The 19,026-nt window shown below is 36.1% G+C and overlaps 1 protein-coding gene across 1 annotated transcript in view; it reads left to right on the top strand.

Moving 5' to 3' along the window:
* The window catches only part of Rat1 (5'-3' exoribonuclease 2 Rat1), a 365,027-nt gene that overhangs the window by 67,228 nt on the left and 278,773 nt on the right, over positions 1-19,026 (top strand). The window contains exon 5 of the mRNA XM_090399598.1: positions 11,271-11,444. Coding sequence (XP_090255724.1) covers positions 11,271-11,444 — 174 coding nt within the window. The remainder of the gene's footprint in view (positions 1-11,270; positions 11,445-19,026) is intronic.

Raw genomic sequence — 19,026 nt, 5'->3', positions numbered from 1 at the left:
ACTACAATGATCATAAAAGAGAGGTTAATTTTCTGACGTGTAATAATAAACAACTCATCCCAGAAGACAGATTGATTACCCTATTATCGGAATGGATTCTCCTTTTTGTGACGTGTCGAACGGTCTCTGATCTGTGGGTGTTCTATAGCAGATGACATAAACTTTGGCAGTAAAAATTTGGAACATAGTGTACATGGAAGTAGTGTAGCATGCCATTAAAATTAACTGAAAATGTTTTGAATCAGTAACTAAATTATTTCATTCTGGTGAGTGATTTTTTAAAATAGTTAGTCATAAAAATGTATAGATAGAAAATGTTTAAAATCTGTAACATTTATTTTTAAGATGTATATAGGCGCACTAATCAAATTTGGGTATCGAAAAAAAATGACGCATTAATTGAGGGTTTACTGTAAATGTTTGATGTTGCGTTCCAGTCTACTGTGTTGGTGGCCTTCATCGTTTGTGTTCACTGAAAATAAGATGCGACTTGAGAGTGCACTTGCTCCGATTCTATTGTATGAAATGTCTCTCTGATGTTCCTCTGGCCGTAGGAGGATTGACTTCTCAGTCTGTCCATACTATTGCTTCCCACAATCACATATTATTTTATTTACACCGGGGAACTGAAGATGGTTATGAGCTTGTTTTGGGTGGCTGCCTTTATTGTTTGTGTTCACTGAAAATAAGATGTGACTTGAGAGTGCACTTGCTCCGATTCTATTGTATGAAATGTCTCTCTGATGTTCCTCTGGCTGTAGGAGGTTTGACTTCTCAGTATCGCTTCTCACAATTACATTATTTTATATACACCGGGGAACTGAAGATGGTTATAAGCTTGTTTTGGGTAGCTTAGAACTGACATAGTTTTGGAAGAGTCAAAAAACACGTTTTATATTAAATTTTTTCAAAATTCTTCCTAGTTTCCGGGGGAGCAAGCTGATGTATGGTAAAGAAATATAACCCTTGGGGTTGTTAGGGATCTCTGTGTTGTTTCGAGGGCACTGGTATAGTTTCCTCTTAATGTTTTTGGAAGGGTATCCATTATTTAAGAAAGTTCTTTCTAGATATTTTAGTTCGTTTTTTAGTTCTTCATCAGACAATACTGAACGAGCACGGTGAGCCAATGTGGAAATGATTCCTAACTTTTGTGTGGGATAGTGATGCACGGATAGGTATCTATCCATGTGTGTTGATTTCCTGAAGATTGAGATTCTTAAAGAATGACACATCTTAGTAGGCTTCGTGTCTATAAATGAAAGGGAACCATTTTCTTCAATCTCAACGGTAAATTTTATCTCTTGGTGGAAGTTGTTTAAATGATTTAGGAAGATGCAAAGATTCTCTACACCAGGGTTTCTCAAACTTTTTCTACGATGGAACACTTCACAAATCCTGAAATTTTCACGGAACCCCTTGGTTATTTTGCAATGTATTAATTAATAATTGATTAATAATCTCGACGGTAAATTTTGTGTCTTGGTGGAAGTTGTTTAAATGATTTAGGAAGCTTTAATTAAAGCGTCAATAAACCATCATTAAATTAATTTGTGCTGATTTTCATTGACATATCCTATTCTGATCACCAAATATATTTATAATATTATAAGTACCTACAAGTGAATGCAGACTTTTTTCTCCTATGTGCTGGTAGTTTTCCCCTCCTTTTGTACATCCTAGAGATTTCTAGGCTTGAGGTGGATGACTCGCTATCTGTTCCGTCACAAACACCTTCAATAAGAGATTTCTTAATACCAAAATTAAACAAGGTGCCTTGTCTCTTATTCGTATTAGAATTTAAATATGTATTCCTATTACTTTTAAAAAAATCACGGCACTCCGGTTTCAGAACAAGCACTTACACACTGCAATATGAACTTGCGAAGAAATTATTCAGCATTAATAGATTTGAGAACCGGATACAGACTACCACGATCTTCAATTTCGGTGGAAAAATTTTCTTTATACTTCCTTGCTGATTGGTCACTGACATTTGCAACACAGATGTTATTTCATTCAGTTTTGAGAACACGCCGCCCATTGTTGTAATCGGCTTGCAGGCAATTTTTATGATCAGTCATAAATGGCGGTATTCTTTTTCCCGATTGTTGAAAGATTTTGACGTGTGAAAATTAACGATAATTGATGAATATTTCCATGTTGTTTAAAAATATGCCGCTTGGTCACTGACATTTGCTACATAGATGTCATTTCCTTCAGTTTTGAGAACAGAGGATATGCCACCCATTGTTGTAATGGGTTTGCAGGCAATTTTTATGACCCGTCATAAACAGAGGTATTCCCTTTCTCAAATGTTGAAAGGTTTCAATGTGTGAAAATTAATGATACACAGATGTTATTAGGCGTTCTAGGTCTGAGCTTTTTGACATATTCACGAATATTATTCTCCTCAGAATATTTCTACTATAAAATATTTATTTATGAAAATGCTTAGAAAACGAAAATGACAAATTCCAGAACTTCTCGCGGAACACCTATTCACCTTCCACGGAACAGTTTGAGAAATCCTGCTCTACACCATGCTCCCAAATAAGGAATATATTGTCCACATAGTGGAGCCATGTTCTAGGTTTTAATGTTGCTTTAGAGATGGCTTTTCCTCGAAGAAAATGCTGGCCAGTATTGGCCAACTTCCCAGAATCCTAAATCAAATTATTGCAGTTTAAAAGCAAAAAAATCTTAAAACTAATAAGTAAAATCATATTAAATTACATACACTTACCTTTTAAAAATGTATTTTTCTGTTTAAATTTGTTTCACTATAAATTTACAATTCACACTTCACTCAGTGATTCACTAGACGTAAAGGTCAAACTAACGCTGGTTGCTGTTCACAACAGTAATGAAAATTTTTTTCACAAATCAAAAGGATGAACCAAAAACAGGAACAAGTGTTCTATGGCTACCCTGCCATGGGCCAAAAAAGGCTAACCCATAATAAAATTTTAAATCAGAAAAAGCACCCCATGGTCGAGTGTGTAAGGTTATTTGTCTCAATCACTTTTACGATTATAATTTGTGGAATTTTTTTTACTCGATCCCGGGGGTTCCCTGTCCCCCCCGCACGGACGCACACGATTGTATGATTGCATTTTTATCGATGTATGAAAGTTTTGAGAGTACATAGCACAGCAACGTTCATCTTAATTGATCCAGTGCAATTAATTGCAGGATAACGTTGAATACTTTTGCAGTGGGGGAACAATTGGTTTGTTTTAGGATTTATTAGAAAACAACAATGAAGGAGAATGCTATATTTGGTTGTTGGTATATTTGAAATACTCAAAGATGAAAATATGTGATCCATCATTTATAACACGTTAGAATGGGAAATGAAAGGAAAGAATAAGTGCGAGTAGAAATACCTTCATTAATTCTAAACGAATTATTAATAATTAATATTTGTGATATGTGTGTCCTATAAGTTGCTGGGTTGAGCGAATAGCACAAACCTATAAAGTCTAAACATGAATAAGTGAATTTATGATGGCATAATTAAAAAAAAAAACTTACGAGGAGACAGAAAGTATGTCAGGAATAAATATGGTTTGATGGAGCAGCCAATCATTTCGTAAAATTTGATGGCCATGTTATGTGTATTTCTCTGGTTTGTGTATATTTCGCTACATTTTCCAAGAATTTTCTTTTGTTTACTGAGACTTGGTATACATAACATCCGATCATTATCGGAATTATCCACACTTTTTGGGAACCCTATATTCATTTTTTTTTTTTTTTTTAGTATCAGCGGTTCATCTATCTTATCAATCTCATATGCTGGTATTTTTTTGTAGATCAACAATGCCTTATAATATTGAATACAGAATATTCATTTTTATTCAGGAATAGATATTTTTTACTCTCTGTTGTTTCTGAAGACTAGAATAAAAATGTCTCTATACCGCTAAAATCTTTGCATCCTCAACAGATGCTATACTACATAGCAAGAGAAGCATTTGGGTTTTTTTTCCTAACATTCACTTTCAAATTTTCAGTTCCAGAAAACATATAACAGATGTTTGTAATACAGCCATCGGATACAGAAAGCACTCAACTCATAAGTGACAACGTTCGGTTGGATTGGTTGCCACTATAACCAATCACAGCCGCTAGGTGCTGGTGAGCTCTAAATGTGAGCTCACCGAGCCTCGCCTTCTCAGTGGTTTAAAAATACTAGAACTCCAAGAATTTCACCAGCTGCGTCCTCTTTACATCTTTTCAAAGGTGTATGCATTTTGAAAGCACACACCCAGTCTATTAATGCGAACGTGATGCAATGTTTACGCTTCGAAAAGCCTCTTCATAAAGCACTGATGCTTCATTATCCTTATGAAGAGGGCAATGAAACATTAGTATATTATGTCGAGATCGTATATTGTGTCGATGTATATAGATCTGGTGTTGAGGCTAGCTGGTGAAAGGACGTACTGTCGGAGAGCTCCTGAAAGATTTGTGATTTTTATTGATTTATTAATATTTTGTTAGATTTAATTGTATAATTTTAGTATATTATTGTAGTTTTATTAGTGTAGTTAGTGTACTAAAGTGTTTTATAACATAATCTATGTTGGGAAGTCGCCGCTAGAGGGATTCGTAGTGTGTAGTGTTCGTGAAAGCTCCTGATAAGATAAGCGTTATTTTCAGTTATCGTTGATAAATTTACTTTAATATTGCGTAGTTTCGTTTGCCTTGCATATCTTAGTGCGTCTGTTTGTGTTTTTCGTGTTTATAATTTATAATTTGATAAAATACGTTACTAGTAAGTATGGCTCCAGTACGAAGGAAAATGGTGGCCAGTAATGATGGTTCGCCATCTTCTTTCAAGTACGGTAATGTAAAGGAGATGATTCAGTGTACTATCTGCGAAATGTACGCTTTGCGGAGTGCAGTTGGAGTGTGGTTAGATGATAATAAAGGAGTGAATGTGTGTAGAAAATATAGGGAGAATGAGGAATTGAAGTGTATTTTGGATCGTGAGTGTGATATTTTTGTCAAACTTCAGAATGAAGAAAATAGGGATATGACAAGAAATGGCGAGGTTGTACCAGAGAATTGTGAGAGTGTGAATGATAGTATTAATGGTTTTACAGAGAATAAAAAAGATGAGATAGATGCAATGACTGAGATCGCGTTGTTGAATGGTGTGATACAAAGGTCAAAACAGCAGCTAGAGCGTACGAGCAAAAGTCGACTGAATAAACCAGCCAATAATAAAAAGTATGACAGGAAAAATGGGCGTATGGGTGTGAACATGAACAAAATGAAGGATAGAGTGCTGTATGGGAACTCGTTAGTAGAGGATTTGACAAAATCGTACCAACCTGGTGTGACCATAAAGGATGTAACTGAGTCTATTAGAGAGCAAAAGGAAAGGTTGAAAGAAATGATTGTTGTGGCAGGTACGAATGATTTGAAAGGAGATAAAATGGAAATGATAGACGACCTGAATGAATTGTTTGAGGTAGCAAAAGAAAAGAGTGAGAGAGTTAGAACGATTAGTCTTTCGCCACGGTATGACAGTGAAATGTTTAAAAGGAGGGCCGTAATTGCGAATGACTTTATGCGTGGGTTATGTATGACGAGTGGTGTGGATGTGTGGAGTGAGTTCAATGGGCGAAAGGATCTATATAAGATGGATGGCTTGCATTTGAATGGTTACGGTGTAAGCAGACTTGAGAAAGTGTTGCTGAATGTAGTGGATGTGCAAATTCAGGGAAACTAGATTTATTAAGGGGAGGGGTAGATATACAGTCCTTAGGGAGGCAATTAAATGTATAAATGAATATAATATGCCCGAGCGAATAAGGACAACAAATCAGAGTGGGATAGTTAATATAAGGCATCAAGGTAGGGTTGGGGCTAATGGGGGGTCTTAAATTCATGTACACTAATGCTAGGAGTATTAGGAACAAGAAGGAAGAGTTTTTGGCCATGGTTGGCACTTCCAGACCACAGGTTATTGGTATTAGTGAATCATGGCTGACTGTAGCTAGTGGGATTGAATGTGATGGGTATAGTGTGTTCAGGAATGACAGGGAGAATAAAATGGGGGAGGTAGGAGTATTGTTGATGATAGCTGATGAGCTACAGCAAAGGAAAAAAGAAGTTGAATTGCAGGATAGAGAAAAGAGCACATTTGAGGCCATTTGGCGTGAGATTGTGGCTATCAGAACTAAATATACAATTGGGTGCTGCTATAGACCAGGTGATGGAAAAGATGGTGGTGACAGTATGCACAAGCAAATAGAAGAAGTGAGTGGAAGGAGGGTAATTATTATGGTAGATTTCAACTATGGTCACATTGATTGGAGTGAGGAGAGGACACACGGGAGGAAGGAATTGGATTTTATGCGGTTATTAAGGGATAACTATCTGCGACAGCATGTGATGGAAAATACTAGGGGTCAGACAGTGCTTGACCTAGTAATTACATCTGAGGATTTGGCTGTAACAAATATGACCACACTGCCACCAATTGGTGTGAGTGATCATAGGGTCTTGACTTGGGAGGTGGCTAATGGTGTGGAATTTTCAATTAAGACAGGGTACATTTGGAATTTTCGGGCTGGAAAGTATGACAAGCTTAGGAGTTTGATTGGTTCAGTGCCATGGCATGTACAACTGCAAGGACTAGAAGTTGATAGTGCATGGGAGGCAGTTAAGAAGTGTTTGTATGAAGCAATGGCTGACTGTATACCTATAGTCCGAATAATAAATCAAGTAGTAGGGATTAAATGGATGAATAACACCATTAAGCTTGAGCTGCAAAAAAAGAAACAACTGTGGAGAGAATTTAAGGAGAAAGGTGACCGGCAGGCACATGAATGGTATAAAGCGCAGGCCAGAATGGTAACAAGTGTGGTAAGAAAGGCAAAAGCGATTATGAAAGAACATTAGCCATGCAGGCTAAAGAGAATCCCAAACAGTTTTTTCGATATGTTGCAAGTAAAAGAAAAAATGTATACGGCAGATTGATTTTAAAGAATGCCGATGGTAGGGAGGTAACTGAATCAGTTGATATAGTAGAATTACTGAGTGAGCACTTTGCAAGAGTATATCATCCAGGTGGTGACATTGCAGAAATGGAAGAACAAACAGTTTATATGGGAATTGTGGTGAATGAAGTGGAGGTGAATAGTCTATTGCATAACCTCAATGTCAATACATCCGTGGGATTGGATAGTATACCAGCTCGTGTCGTACGAGAAGCAGCTAAAAAATTGTCAGTACCCTTGACCATTTTGTTTAATTTGAGTCTCAGGTCTAGGTTAGTCCCGAGGGTGGGGGTGGAAAGAGGGGGGAATAGTTCCACTGCATAAAGGTGATTCCAAGACTGCTGTTGTAAATTACCAACCGATTAGCATATCGGGAATCATTGTCATGGTCTTAGAGAAATTAGTCAAGAAAAGAATACAGGATTGGATAGATGAAAATGGGATATTGTATGGGGGACAACATGGTTTTGTGAATGGTAGATCATGCCTCAGTAACTTGCTCACGTTTTATAACACAGTGACGGCTGAACTGGATAGGGGTAATGGGTTTACAGTGATACTACTAGGGTTCCATGTGGTATCCTGTCAAAGGCCTTTGACAGGATACCACATGGAACCCTAATCAGTAAACTGGAGCAGATGGGGATAGATATAGGGTTGGTGAGATGGATAGGAGGGTGGTTGAAGGAGAGATACCAAAGAGTGGTTTATGCAGGAGTGGAGTCTAAAAGACAGTTTGTGACTAGTGGTGTGCTGCAGGGCTCTGTTCTTGGACCACTGCTTTTCAATTTGTTCATCAGTGATATAGGAAAGGATTTGAGAGGAAGTGTTCACTTGTTTTGCTGATGATGCAAAGTTGGGTAGAGCAATTGTGAGTGCACAGGATGTCAAAATTTTACAGGATGATTTGGATAGTTTTGAGGACTGGGCTAGGAAAAATGGATGTCAATTTAATGTGGCAAGTGTAAGGTTATTATGAACTTTGGGGTGAAAAGAATAGCAGCAGTATATCGCATTGGTGGAACCGTACTCCAGGAGATTGATGAGGCCAGGGATTTGGGAGTGTTGGTCGATAGGGAATTGAAGTTTATTGGGCACATTGCAAAAGTGACTAAATCAGCTCATCAAATCACTTGGCTTCTGAAAAATACTTTAACATGCAGAGACAAACAAGTTGTTGTTCCTCTATATCGAGCCTTGATAAGACCCTATCTGGACTACTGTGCCCAGTTATGGGCACCAGGGTTTCTTCGTGATGGGGAGGAAGTGGAGAGGATCCAGAGACGAGTGACCAAGATGATAGCAGGTCTGTGGAATGAACCTTATGAGAATAGATTGAAGATTTGTTGGTTACAGAGATTGGACGATAGGCGAAGGAGGGGGTGATATGATTGAGACATTCACATTACTGAAGGGTTTCTATAAGATTGATCCAGAAGATATTTTTGAAAATATGACTGATGGTGGGAGGACTAGGGGCCCTGCATGGAAGCTGGGCAAGAGCATGGTTGACAAGGGTGTTAGAGCTAGGTTTTTTACTTGGAGAGTAGTGAATGAGTGAAATAAGCTTCCAGAGTCTGTTGTGGGTGCTATGACTGTGAATGAGTTCAAGGCAAGGTATGATAGATACTGTGTCAATGTCGAATAGTTGTTCTTGACATGATGTTAGGGCCTCCCTTGATGAGTCTGTCGACTCCTTGGAGTTGCCAGGAACAATAATAATTGTGTTTAATTTTAGGAATCACGCAAAGTCTGCAAACAATTATGGGTGTCTTTAACGTGAATAAATGCAAAAATATAATATCGGTTGTACTGATATTTCGTGGATGAACACCACACACACCTAGCACACCCGGATATTCGCCCATCTATATATGTATATATATATATACACAAAAAACAGACAAACTATATTGCAATACACATACTTAGCTAAAGTCACGCTAATTTGGTCAACTGTTAACGCTACTGGCCTGATCTCTGCTGGGATGGGGGAATGGAGCCTACTACATCAAAACTAGAAGCCTGTTACCTGTTTTGGATGGAGATTACTAACAGATCAATTAAAACAAAAGGCTAGAGATTATTCACAAATAAATTAGATAAAAAAACATTTTTAATGATGGCTAATGTGTGAAATAGGAGTTGAAATTATTGCTTAGAGTACTAAAGCGGCAGTTTGCTTGAGAACTTGAAATAAAAGTTATGTGGATTGAATGTGTGTCATCCATATTCATTTTTAGGCTACCATGATTGTTTAGATTAGGATGGTCGATTAAACTTTTGCAAGTTTTCTTAAATTTGTAAGATGTAAGGAACAGGTTCCTTTTCAATCAGTTTGGTGTAGGGTGTTAAGAGCATGATCAGAGAGGCCTAATTTACCAAAGTTGGTAATTTGATGCATCATTTGTGTTCTTTTTTTTTCTGGACTGAAATTGCATGTCCTGTTTCACCAATATAAGGTAAGTTACAGGTGCACTGGATTTAGTGGGAAGGGAGTTGAATATGTTTTTTAATTTTATAGGTGGTTTAAAAGTAGCATTAAGGTTGTAATGGAGTAGCATTGTTTATTTTATCTGATATCCCTATAATGTATGGAATAGCTATGGTTTTACTGTAATCTATATTATTTCCATTTTTAGGTGTAATTTTGGGAAGAATTTTCTTGATGGTATTTTTACTGTAACCATTGTTTATAAAGATATTGCTAATAATTTATAATTCTTGCTTAAGAGATTGCTCATTAGAGCAAATTGTTATAGGTCTGTTTTTAATAGTGTTAACACTCCAAATTTTTGTAATAGGTAGTGGTGAGAGTTATGTGTCTATGCATATGTATATCAGCCTGTATGCATGGGCTTGTGGTAGGCAGTGAAGTATAGATTACCTGAGGAAAGACATGACAAGTGTATCCAGATAAAGAAGCGAGTTTTGCTTTCCAGTTTCGGTGTTGAATTGTATGTGTTCATGTTGTTTGTTTTGGCTGAGAAATGTGTTTATAGTTTGGCAACCATGTATGGCTAGATAAACAAAAATGTTGTTAATATATGTAATCCAAACTAGGTTTTGAAGTAGCAAAATCTAGAGCATGTTGCTCTCATTTTGCCCTAGATCCGATTTTTGTATTAGCAAAAGCCAAATCGTGAAATTATAGAACAATTAGGGAAGCCGTTGTTATAGGATACTTGCTAGTATATGAAATATTGTAGATATTATTTCATTTTAGATAAATATTTTAAGTTTAGATAAATTTTCCCTCTCCTGACTCCCACCCTTAATAGTGATTCATCATTCATCCCCCCCCCACTCCCTTTCCTCTCTGTCATACTTCAGCAGTGGTATATAAATGTTTATTGATATATGCCTGATGCTGCTCCAAAAGAACACAACCAAGAACCTCCTACAAAGGTATGTCGAAAATTATTCCTTCCGTACATTCTTCATGTATCTGTCTTTAAAATACCAATAATGCTCTAAGAAATTGTAAAAAAGCTAATGACATCATGAAAAAGGGTATTCCTAAAGAAAAATAGGCTAAATAGCCATAAAAATTAATATGAAATGTTGTATTGGACTATCATAATACCTAGTATCCCCCCCCCCCTCCCCTACTATTGCAGGTATGCATCAGATGATTTTCATTGCCTAGTGTGTGTGAAACCCATACACTCTTTATTTGAAATAGTATCATGCATTTGGCTTGCCATAGCAAACCCACATGAACTACAGGAATAGTTTGGTAGTGAATTTACTTTAGTACATCATTTTGTTTGCCTATGAACTTTTGGTTGGGACTTTGATAGTGGGTTTATACTAGGGGATTGTTATAACATTGTTAACTGTATTTATCCTCTAAGACTTGAGTGCCCGGATCCTTTTTCACTTATGCTATCAGTGTGCTATAGATATAACAGGTGGCTCTCACTGTTGTAAAACTGTTATAAGAAAATCACTCATGGTTTGGTATAGCAAAAACAACAGTGTTGATTGATAATTCAGCAAGTATTTCCTAGTGCTTGAATGCTTTTGAATAGTCACTTTATAGAAATACACAAATTAAGAAGAGTGCAATATTAAGAAATAGGAATTGATATAATGTCCAAGTGATTAAACTGCAGTGACTTAAATGATAAATAAACAGATATGGGAAAAAAAAATGTTAGTATATATATTTTTTGTTTTGTGATAGTTACAGTTGTCTATTTTATAGAATAAGTTTTATACCAAAAATACTTTAGTGAGTTTATGTTTCAGGCTCCTCGTGCAAAAATGAACCAACAGCGATCTCGCAGATTTCGAGCTTCTAAGGAGACTGTTGAAAAAGTTGAAGAAATAAGCAGAATTCGTAGTGAATTGCTATCTAAAGGTGCTAATCTTCCTCCAGAAAAGACAAAAGAGGAGCACTTCGATAGCAATTGCATTACACCTGTAAGTTTGAATAATTTTTCTTGTTTGTTGTAATAATTAAACTTAAATATTATAGTAGAATTGGAACTTACACACACGTATATATAATTTGTTCTGTCTTGTCTTACTGTCTAATTAATTGATGATAAGAAATGAGCTGATTGATTTATTTTGTTACACCATACTTGCATCTGTTTCTGTCATCTTTCTTCAAATATCATCTTGGTCCTAACTTGAAGGAGAAGAATGTAAGATTTCACTTTCACTAAACAAACATTATGAATAACATAAGTTTGTCAGGGCTGATAAATTTTGCCTCATGATGTTTGCTGGAAATGCATAGTAGTGCCACTAGTGAAAAACATTGCCATAGTATGTAAATCATGGTCACGTGTCATGCAGGTGTATACAGCAAGAAACGGTATAAGTACTCATATGAGCGTAGAAAGGGAGAGGGATATTTCTTCTTAGCAGCAGCACTGCTTCATTTCACAGACAGTCACAATCCTCTTGATGACTTTCGACTCAGGTAAGCTAAACAAAGCCTCCTTCTGTCTTGACAACACTGAACTCGAGAATTTCTAAATAGGAAATTAGCTTTGTGAATCGTGACTAATGACATATTCTTATTTCAGCATGTCTGTCAACTAATTAAGTTCTGACCATCAAATCAGTTTTTTATTGTAATGTTAGAGATGTGTAGTGTTTTGTAGGGTTCTGTTGATGATTCACTATAGTTTTTACACCCTTTCCAACCTTTATGTCCAACTCAAGACAATTCCCATTTCCTTCTAAAGGCCAAACAGAATGTCTGTGGTGGTTATTATATAATACAGGGAGGTAGGGAACCCCTTGCTCTCAATTTGCCCCTTTGCTGATGTACATGTAAATAAAATTTTATAATCATTTAAATTTAAATAATTAAATATACAAAATCAAAAATAACTATATTACATCAAATATGATCATCATACGTCTGGCAACCATCAAATCGAGACTAGCCATTAAAATAAAAAGAAATCAGGAGCATTTCTCTCTGGCAAAGTTCAGACTTACTCTGATTGGTTGCTTCCCAATTACCACCATGACATTTTCCTGCATGTCAAAACATATTGACTTTTAACTTTGTTTTTCTCATGCAGTACTGTGAGTGCCCTGTAATTAACCAGTTGACAACTTTATTCGATTTATTTTTTTAAATGACAAGTTGTAGTGAAAAGCGTAAAAGAAGTGGTGAATGTGCTCTGTTTTGTTAAAAATGGAACAGAACTATACTTCTTTATTGAAATTAATGACAAGTGCATTTGTCTTATTTGTAACGAACATGTTGCAGTTTACAAAAAAATATAATCTTGAACGACGTTATTTGAGTAAGCATAAGAAATATGAAAATTTAAAAGGATCAGAATGTTTAGACAAGATAGCGACTTTGAAAGAAAATATAATCAAAAGCCAATCTCTTTTTAAAAAGCTTATTCAGGAAAGACCATCTGTAACTCAAGCTAGTTATGCGTTGTGTGAAAAAATTGCTAAAAAACTTAAAACCCATAATGAAGGTGAGTTTGTGAAAGATTGCATCCTTACTGCCGTTGAGATTTTATGTCCAGAAAAACTGAGTTTGTTTAAAAATATTAGCCTATCAAGAACTGTTTCTGACCATATTAAAGATATCACTGATGACATCCAAACTTCTTTGAAAGTAGATTCTGCAGAATTTGTGTTTTACTCATTAGCCATCGATGAGACTACTGATCTGTCAAATACTGCACAAATGGCTATATTTATATGAGGAATAACTACGGATTTCAATATGTGAGAAGAATTTCTTGCTTTAAAATCAATGAAGCGGACAACTAAAGGTGAAGATTTATTTGAAATGGTCAATTCAGCATTAAAGGATTTCGATTTACCGTATGAAAAACTGAGTGGTGGTCTCGCTACAGATGGTGCTCCATCCATGGTAGGTCGTGAAAAAGGGCTCGTGGCTCTGCTTAAGAATGAATTTAAGAAACATCAATCGAACCCAAATACTTTAATTGTGTGGTGTGCCACTTCTTCATTCATATGGAAAATCTATATGCAAAGTCACTCAAGATGAACAGGGTCATGAATATAGTAACAAATGCTATTAATTTGATAAAAAGTAAAGGGTTGAACAACAGGGAATTCAAAGAATTTTTGCAAGATCTTGAAGCCGAATATGGGGACTTATTGTACCATTATGAAGTTAGGTGGCTTAGTAGAGCTCAAATGCTCAAGCGATTTTATGAACCTAAAGACGAAGTGAAAATTTTCTTGGATATTAAAGGTGTCCCCCATTAAAGAATTGGAGGATGAAAAGTTTCAAAGTGATTTAGCATTTTTAGTAGACATAACTAGCATTTGAATAATTTAGGTTATTCAAATGACATAATTAGTCATTTGAATATCCTAAATTTGAAATTACAAGGCCCAATCAACTAATGACCTTTTTGTTCACTCATATCAAGAGCTTTGAATCGATGCTTCAATTATTTATTACCCAACTGAAAAAAAAACTGCTTTACACATTTTCCAAAATTAAGAGAACACAATCCAAAATCAACAAGTGAGTATGTTGATGAGTGTCAAAGTGTTTTGAATCAATTTCAAAGGAGATTTGAAGATATAAAAAATCAAAGAATTGAGTTAAAAATATTTGAAACACCTTTTGATATAAATTTTGAGGAAGCTTCCGATTCCTTGCAATTAGAGTTGATTGATTTGCAGTGTGATAACACTTTGAGATCAAAATATAGTAATCTTCCTACTGGAATTTTACAAATCTATTGATTCTGAGAAAAATTCCCTTCTTTAAAAAATAATGCCTTGAAAATAGCTTCTCAGCTTTCTACTACTTATCAATGTGAGCAATTTTTTTCAAAATTAAGTCTGGCAAAAAATCGGCTTCGTACAAGACTCACTGACGAAAATCTCGCCAATGAACTATGAGTAGCTGTCTCATCAAGGGCGGATAATATTTCTAAGCTTTCACAAAAAAAAAAGCAGTTTCAGCCTTCTCACTAAAAAAGTTTAAGATTAAAGGTAAGCTTCATTAATAGTGAAATATTTATTATGCTATTATTGCTTTAATAAAGTTCTCAGTTAAAATAAAATAAATATACCCTTTGCTTGATTATTATAATTATGTCTACACAATTGCAATTAAAAGATACCATATCAGATGAGAATGTTGCACATTTACTTATTGAGATATATATTGCAACAAGAGTTAAATTTGCCAGTCGCCTGCGAAAGTTTTTAAGTTAGCAATTTTCGCCCTTGATACTAAAAAGGTTCCCCACCCCTGATATAATACATATTTTTATCACAAAATAACAGATAAATGTATCTTTAAAAATTCTGAACAGAGTAAACAGTGAATTAATTCAATAACAGAATATCAGTAAAATTTTTTGTTTTCTATAATACATATGTTTCTTTGTCATCGATTTCTCAAAAGTTTACTGAGATGAACATACATGAAACCACATATCGTTACAAAATTAAATTACTTAGAGACTTCTAAGAAGCGATCTCGAAGGGATTAGAAGACTAAAGAGAACATTTCTCTTTAGAGACTTCTATAGAGAAATTTACATTATTAATTAATCTACAAAGAAAAATATTCTTCCAAATAACATCTAAACACAGTTAATAATTTTACAGCACTTAATGCTTTTCTTGAAATGATTCCATGTGGAATTTGATGGAGACTGGTGATCTTCGAAAGGACCCAGATTAATATGAACATTATATTTGTTTAAATTAAAGATACCAAGAAATTATATGCTTGTTTTAATCCTTTATCCAAGTGTAAGCAAACAAAGTTTGCCTGAAGTATTTTCTGGACTGGGGCAACTCATATATAGAGGCTGATGCTTCACATCACTTGCCTTGGTAACACACATATCCTTACGAGTATGTATAATGCTATGCATTATGGGAAGGGTCACTACCCAGACCAGTTTCGACCTATATTGAGGTCTCATCAGCGGGAGCCAGACCCAGAAGTGATACAAAGGTTGAAGTAATGCAGAACTCGTATTTCCAGATACAAGTAGCCAAAAGGTGTCACACCTTATTATTAAAGTACTCTGGATTAGAGGCAGTTGTTGGAAATTTTTCCACTTGGTTATATTTGTTTATTTATTTACATAATATTTGTGTTAATATTTACTCTCTTTAGTTTGCAGAATTTTCAGAATACATTTTTGTAATCTGAATAGGAAAGCCACTATAGAAACATCCATTGTGGTATTGTATGGAAGGTGACCCTTTTTAACGCTTTTCTTCAAATGTCTTTATGTCAGCCTGTCCATAAATGTCTTTAGGGACAGGCTGAGTAACAGCTTTCTTGTAAGCTATCGGATAGATGCCAGATGAGTAGATGAGATGATACAAGATAGTATAACTTGTGGAGTAGATGAGATGATACAAGATAGTATAACTTGTGGAGCATAAGCTTTTATTATAAACAATAAATTACATGATAACCACAGCAATTAACTTTAAAGAAATAAAAGTACAGATATTTCGTACTGAAAATAACAGCATCATCTGTGCATAGAAACAAGCAAATCAGAGAAACGGGAATACAAGGTACATACAGCAATCAGTAGTTTACCAATTAAAAAACTGTTGCAGCATGCTAGAAATTAATATTAATAAATAATATCATTAAAAACTATTTTTGATGGTTAACTTTTTTCATGTTTTTTTGAGGCAGGCTGAGTAGCAGCTTTCTTGTAACTATTGGATAGATGCCAGATGAGTAGATGAGACAACTTAAAGAGATGATACAAGATAAAATAACTATTTTTGTATCATCTCTTAAATTGCTCTGATTCAGATTTGGCCGATGTAAAAGGGCTAAATGTAAAATATCAATGATATTTTTTATAATTTTTGCCACATGTTCAGAGATGCATTTAATATATGGTATAGGAGTCCTGTGGGCTTCTTCTTGTCTGGGTTGATTTGTAGGAGAGGGGTTAATTTTTTTTTTTTTTTTTTGGAGGGGAGGGGTATTATTGGATTATATATCCAATAATAACCCAAACAAACAGGAAGATTTATCAATAAACATATCTCTGTACATCAGACCACATCCATCTTATTAAGCTTCACAAATCTGGCCTTGCACAACATGGAATGGAAAACGCTAACCACAGTATCCAATGGCAAAACTAAGCTGCTACGTAGATTCCATGTACAAACATGAATGTTTATATGAAGAAAGTGCTGAAGCCTTACTTCATAGACATAATCTTAATCGTAACGACTGTCTCACTACTCCAAAAGTTTGGGAAATTGTTATCCTCAATTGTATTAAATAAATTCATCTGTTATATTTTAAGTTAATTTAATTAGTTTTAATTTCAGCCCATCAGGTTTAATCCACGAACACACAACTGTATATATAGGCAGATTCCAATTTAATCATATGCACTACTGTTTTTCAAATTCATTTCCTATTGTTGTTTGATAATTGTATTGATGATGTCTGATGATACATAAGACAAAATATTTACATAATTAAAAAGTTATTTACTATTGTATATGTTATTTTGTAGTTGTGGATACTTCACAGGTTTCATTATATAAGAAAGCCTATTGTTGGTCAGAGAGCAATTATGCTATCTACTCCTTTGATAAAACTGAGCCAAGTGGACACAGGCTGTCAGTGTCCACTTGGTTCAGTTTTTGTTTCAGTTAGTTTTTTCTTTTTTTTGTAAACGTTTGGCAACATTCAAACTAATAATTATGTAAATAATAAAGTAAAATTAATTAGGTAAAATTAGGCAAAACAGAGTTTTCTTCTTCTTCTACAGCTTCTCCCACTTAAGTGGGGTCACTGTTGATGATGAGTCTCCTTCACATCCTCCTGCCTTGGGCTGTCACCACATCCAAGTTCTTCATCCTCAAGTCCTCTTCTACCAGTTCCCTCCATCTCTTCTTTGGCCACCCATGCTTCCTCCTTCCTTGCACATCCATCTGCATGACCCTTCTTCCCACATATTCGTCTTCCCTCCTCATCACATGACCAAACCATCTCAACCTTGCCTCCTGTATCTTCGCTCCTAAGTTCGTAACTGTCACTGTTCCCCTCACATAGTCATTTCTCAGACGATCCTTTCTGGTCACACTGCACATCCACCCAAGCATTCTCATCTCTGCTACTTCCATCTTGCTGATGTTATTTTTCCTCAGGGCCACAGTTTCTATAGCATACGTCATAGCTGGCCTCACTACCGTCCTATAGATTTTGCCTTTCAGATTGATCGGCACCCTCTTATCGCATAACACTCCAGCCATCTTCCTCCAACCCGCTTGTATCCTGATCCCACTTCCTTCTCAGCTCCTCCATCTTCTTCCACTGTTGAACCTAAGTATCTAAAGTCCCTCACCTTCCTGATGACATTTCCTTCCAGCTCCAGATCTGTCACCTGGCCGCTGCCCACTGTGCAACACATATACTCTGTCTTACTTCTGCTCAGTCTCATACCCCTCTCTTCCAGTACTTTTCTCCATCTTTCCAGTTTAGTTCCCGCTTCTTCTCTTGAATCTGCACACAGCAAGATGTCATCTGCATACATTGTTCAAGGCGTATCTTCTCTCACCACCTCCATCACAATATTAAACGGAAACGGACTTAATGCTGACCCTTAATGCAAGCCAACTGTTACTTGAAAACTTTCTGTCTGTCCTAGACAGGTCCGAACACTTGTCTTCATATTTCTGTACATCCCCCGCACCAACCTGACATATTTCTCCAGAACCTTCTTCTCCCTCAGACACCTCCAGAGTTCTTGCCTTGGCACTCTATCATATGCTTTTTCCAGATTAATAAATGCCAGATGTAGCTCCCGTTGTTTCTCTCGAAACTTTTCCATCATCTGCCGTAACCCAAAAATAGCATCTCTTGTTGATCTACCAGACATGAAGCCATATTGTTCCTTTGCAATCTCCACCTCCTTCCTCAATCTTCATTAAAAGAACCCTTTCTAGGATTTTCATTGTGTGGGACATCAACTTTATTTCTCTGTAATTTTTACAGTCTCGTGCATCCTCTTTACCCTTGTAGATGGGGACAAGAGTACTCTCCCTCCATTCCTCGGGTATATTTTCCTGTTGGCAAACTTTCCACAGCAGGTCAATTCCCTTTTCTCCCAGTGCCTTCCATGCCTCCACTGGAATCCTGTCGGGGGGGCCCACCGATTTTCCATTCCTCATCTTCTTCAGCCTCCGTCACTTTCACTCTACTGATGTTCTGCACCATCCCCCTCAGAAGGCTGCCCATCTTCTCTGTGAGTCCTTGCATTTTCCTCATTCGAAAGGCCCTCAAAGTATATTCTCCATCTGTTTTTTATGTCCACATCCCTCCATAATACTCTTCCTTCAGCGTCTTTGATTTGCCTCACATGTAAGATGTCCTTTGCTGCTTTATTTCTACATTTCGCTAGTTGGTAAATTTTTCCCTGTGCTTCCTTTGTTTCTAATTGACCATACAGATCTTGATATGCCATGGCCTTCGCCTGTGCCACAACTCTGTTGGCTTCTTGCTTTCTCTCTCTGTACACCT

This window comes from Typopeltis vanoorti, chromosome 10, assembly GCF_054136105.1.
Source record: "Typopeltis vanoorti isolate ZY-2024b chromosome 10, IOZ_Tvanoo_1.0, whole genome shotgun sequence".
Lineage (NCBI taxonomy): Eukaryota > Metazoa > Arthropoda > Arachnida > Uropygi > Thelyphonidae > Typopeltis > Typopeltis vanoorti.
This window is presented reverse-complemented; position numbering and strand designations above follow the sequence as displayed.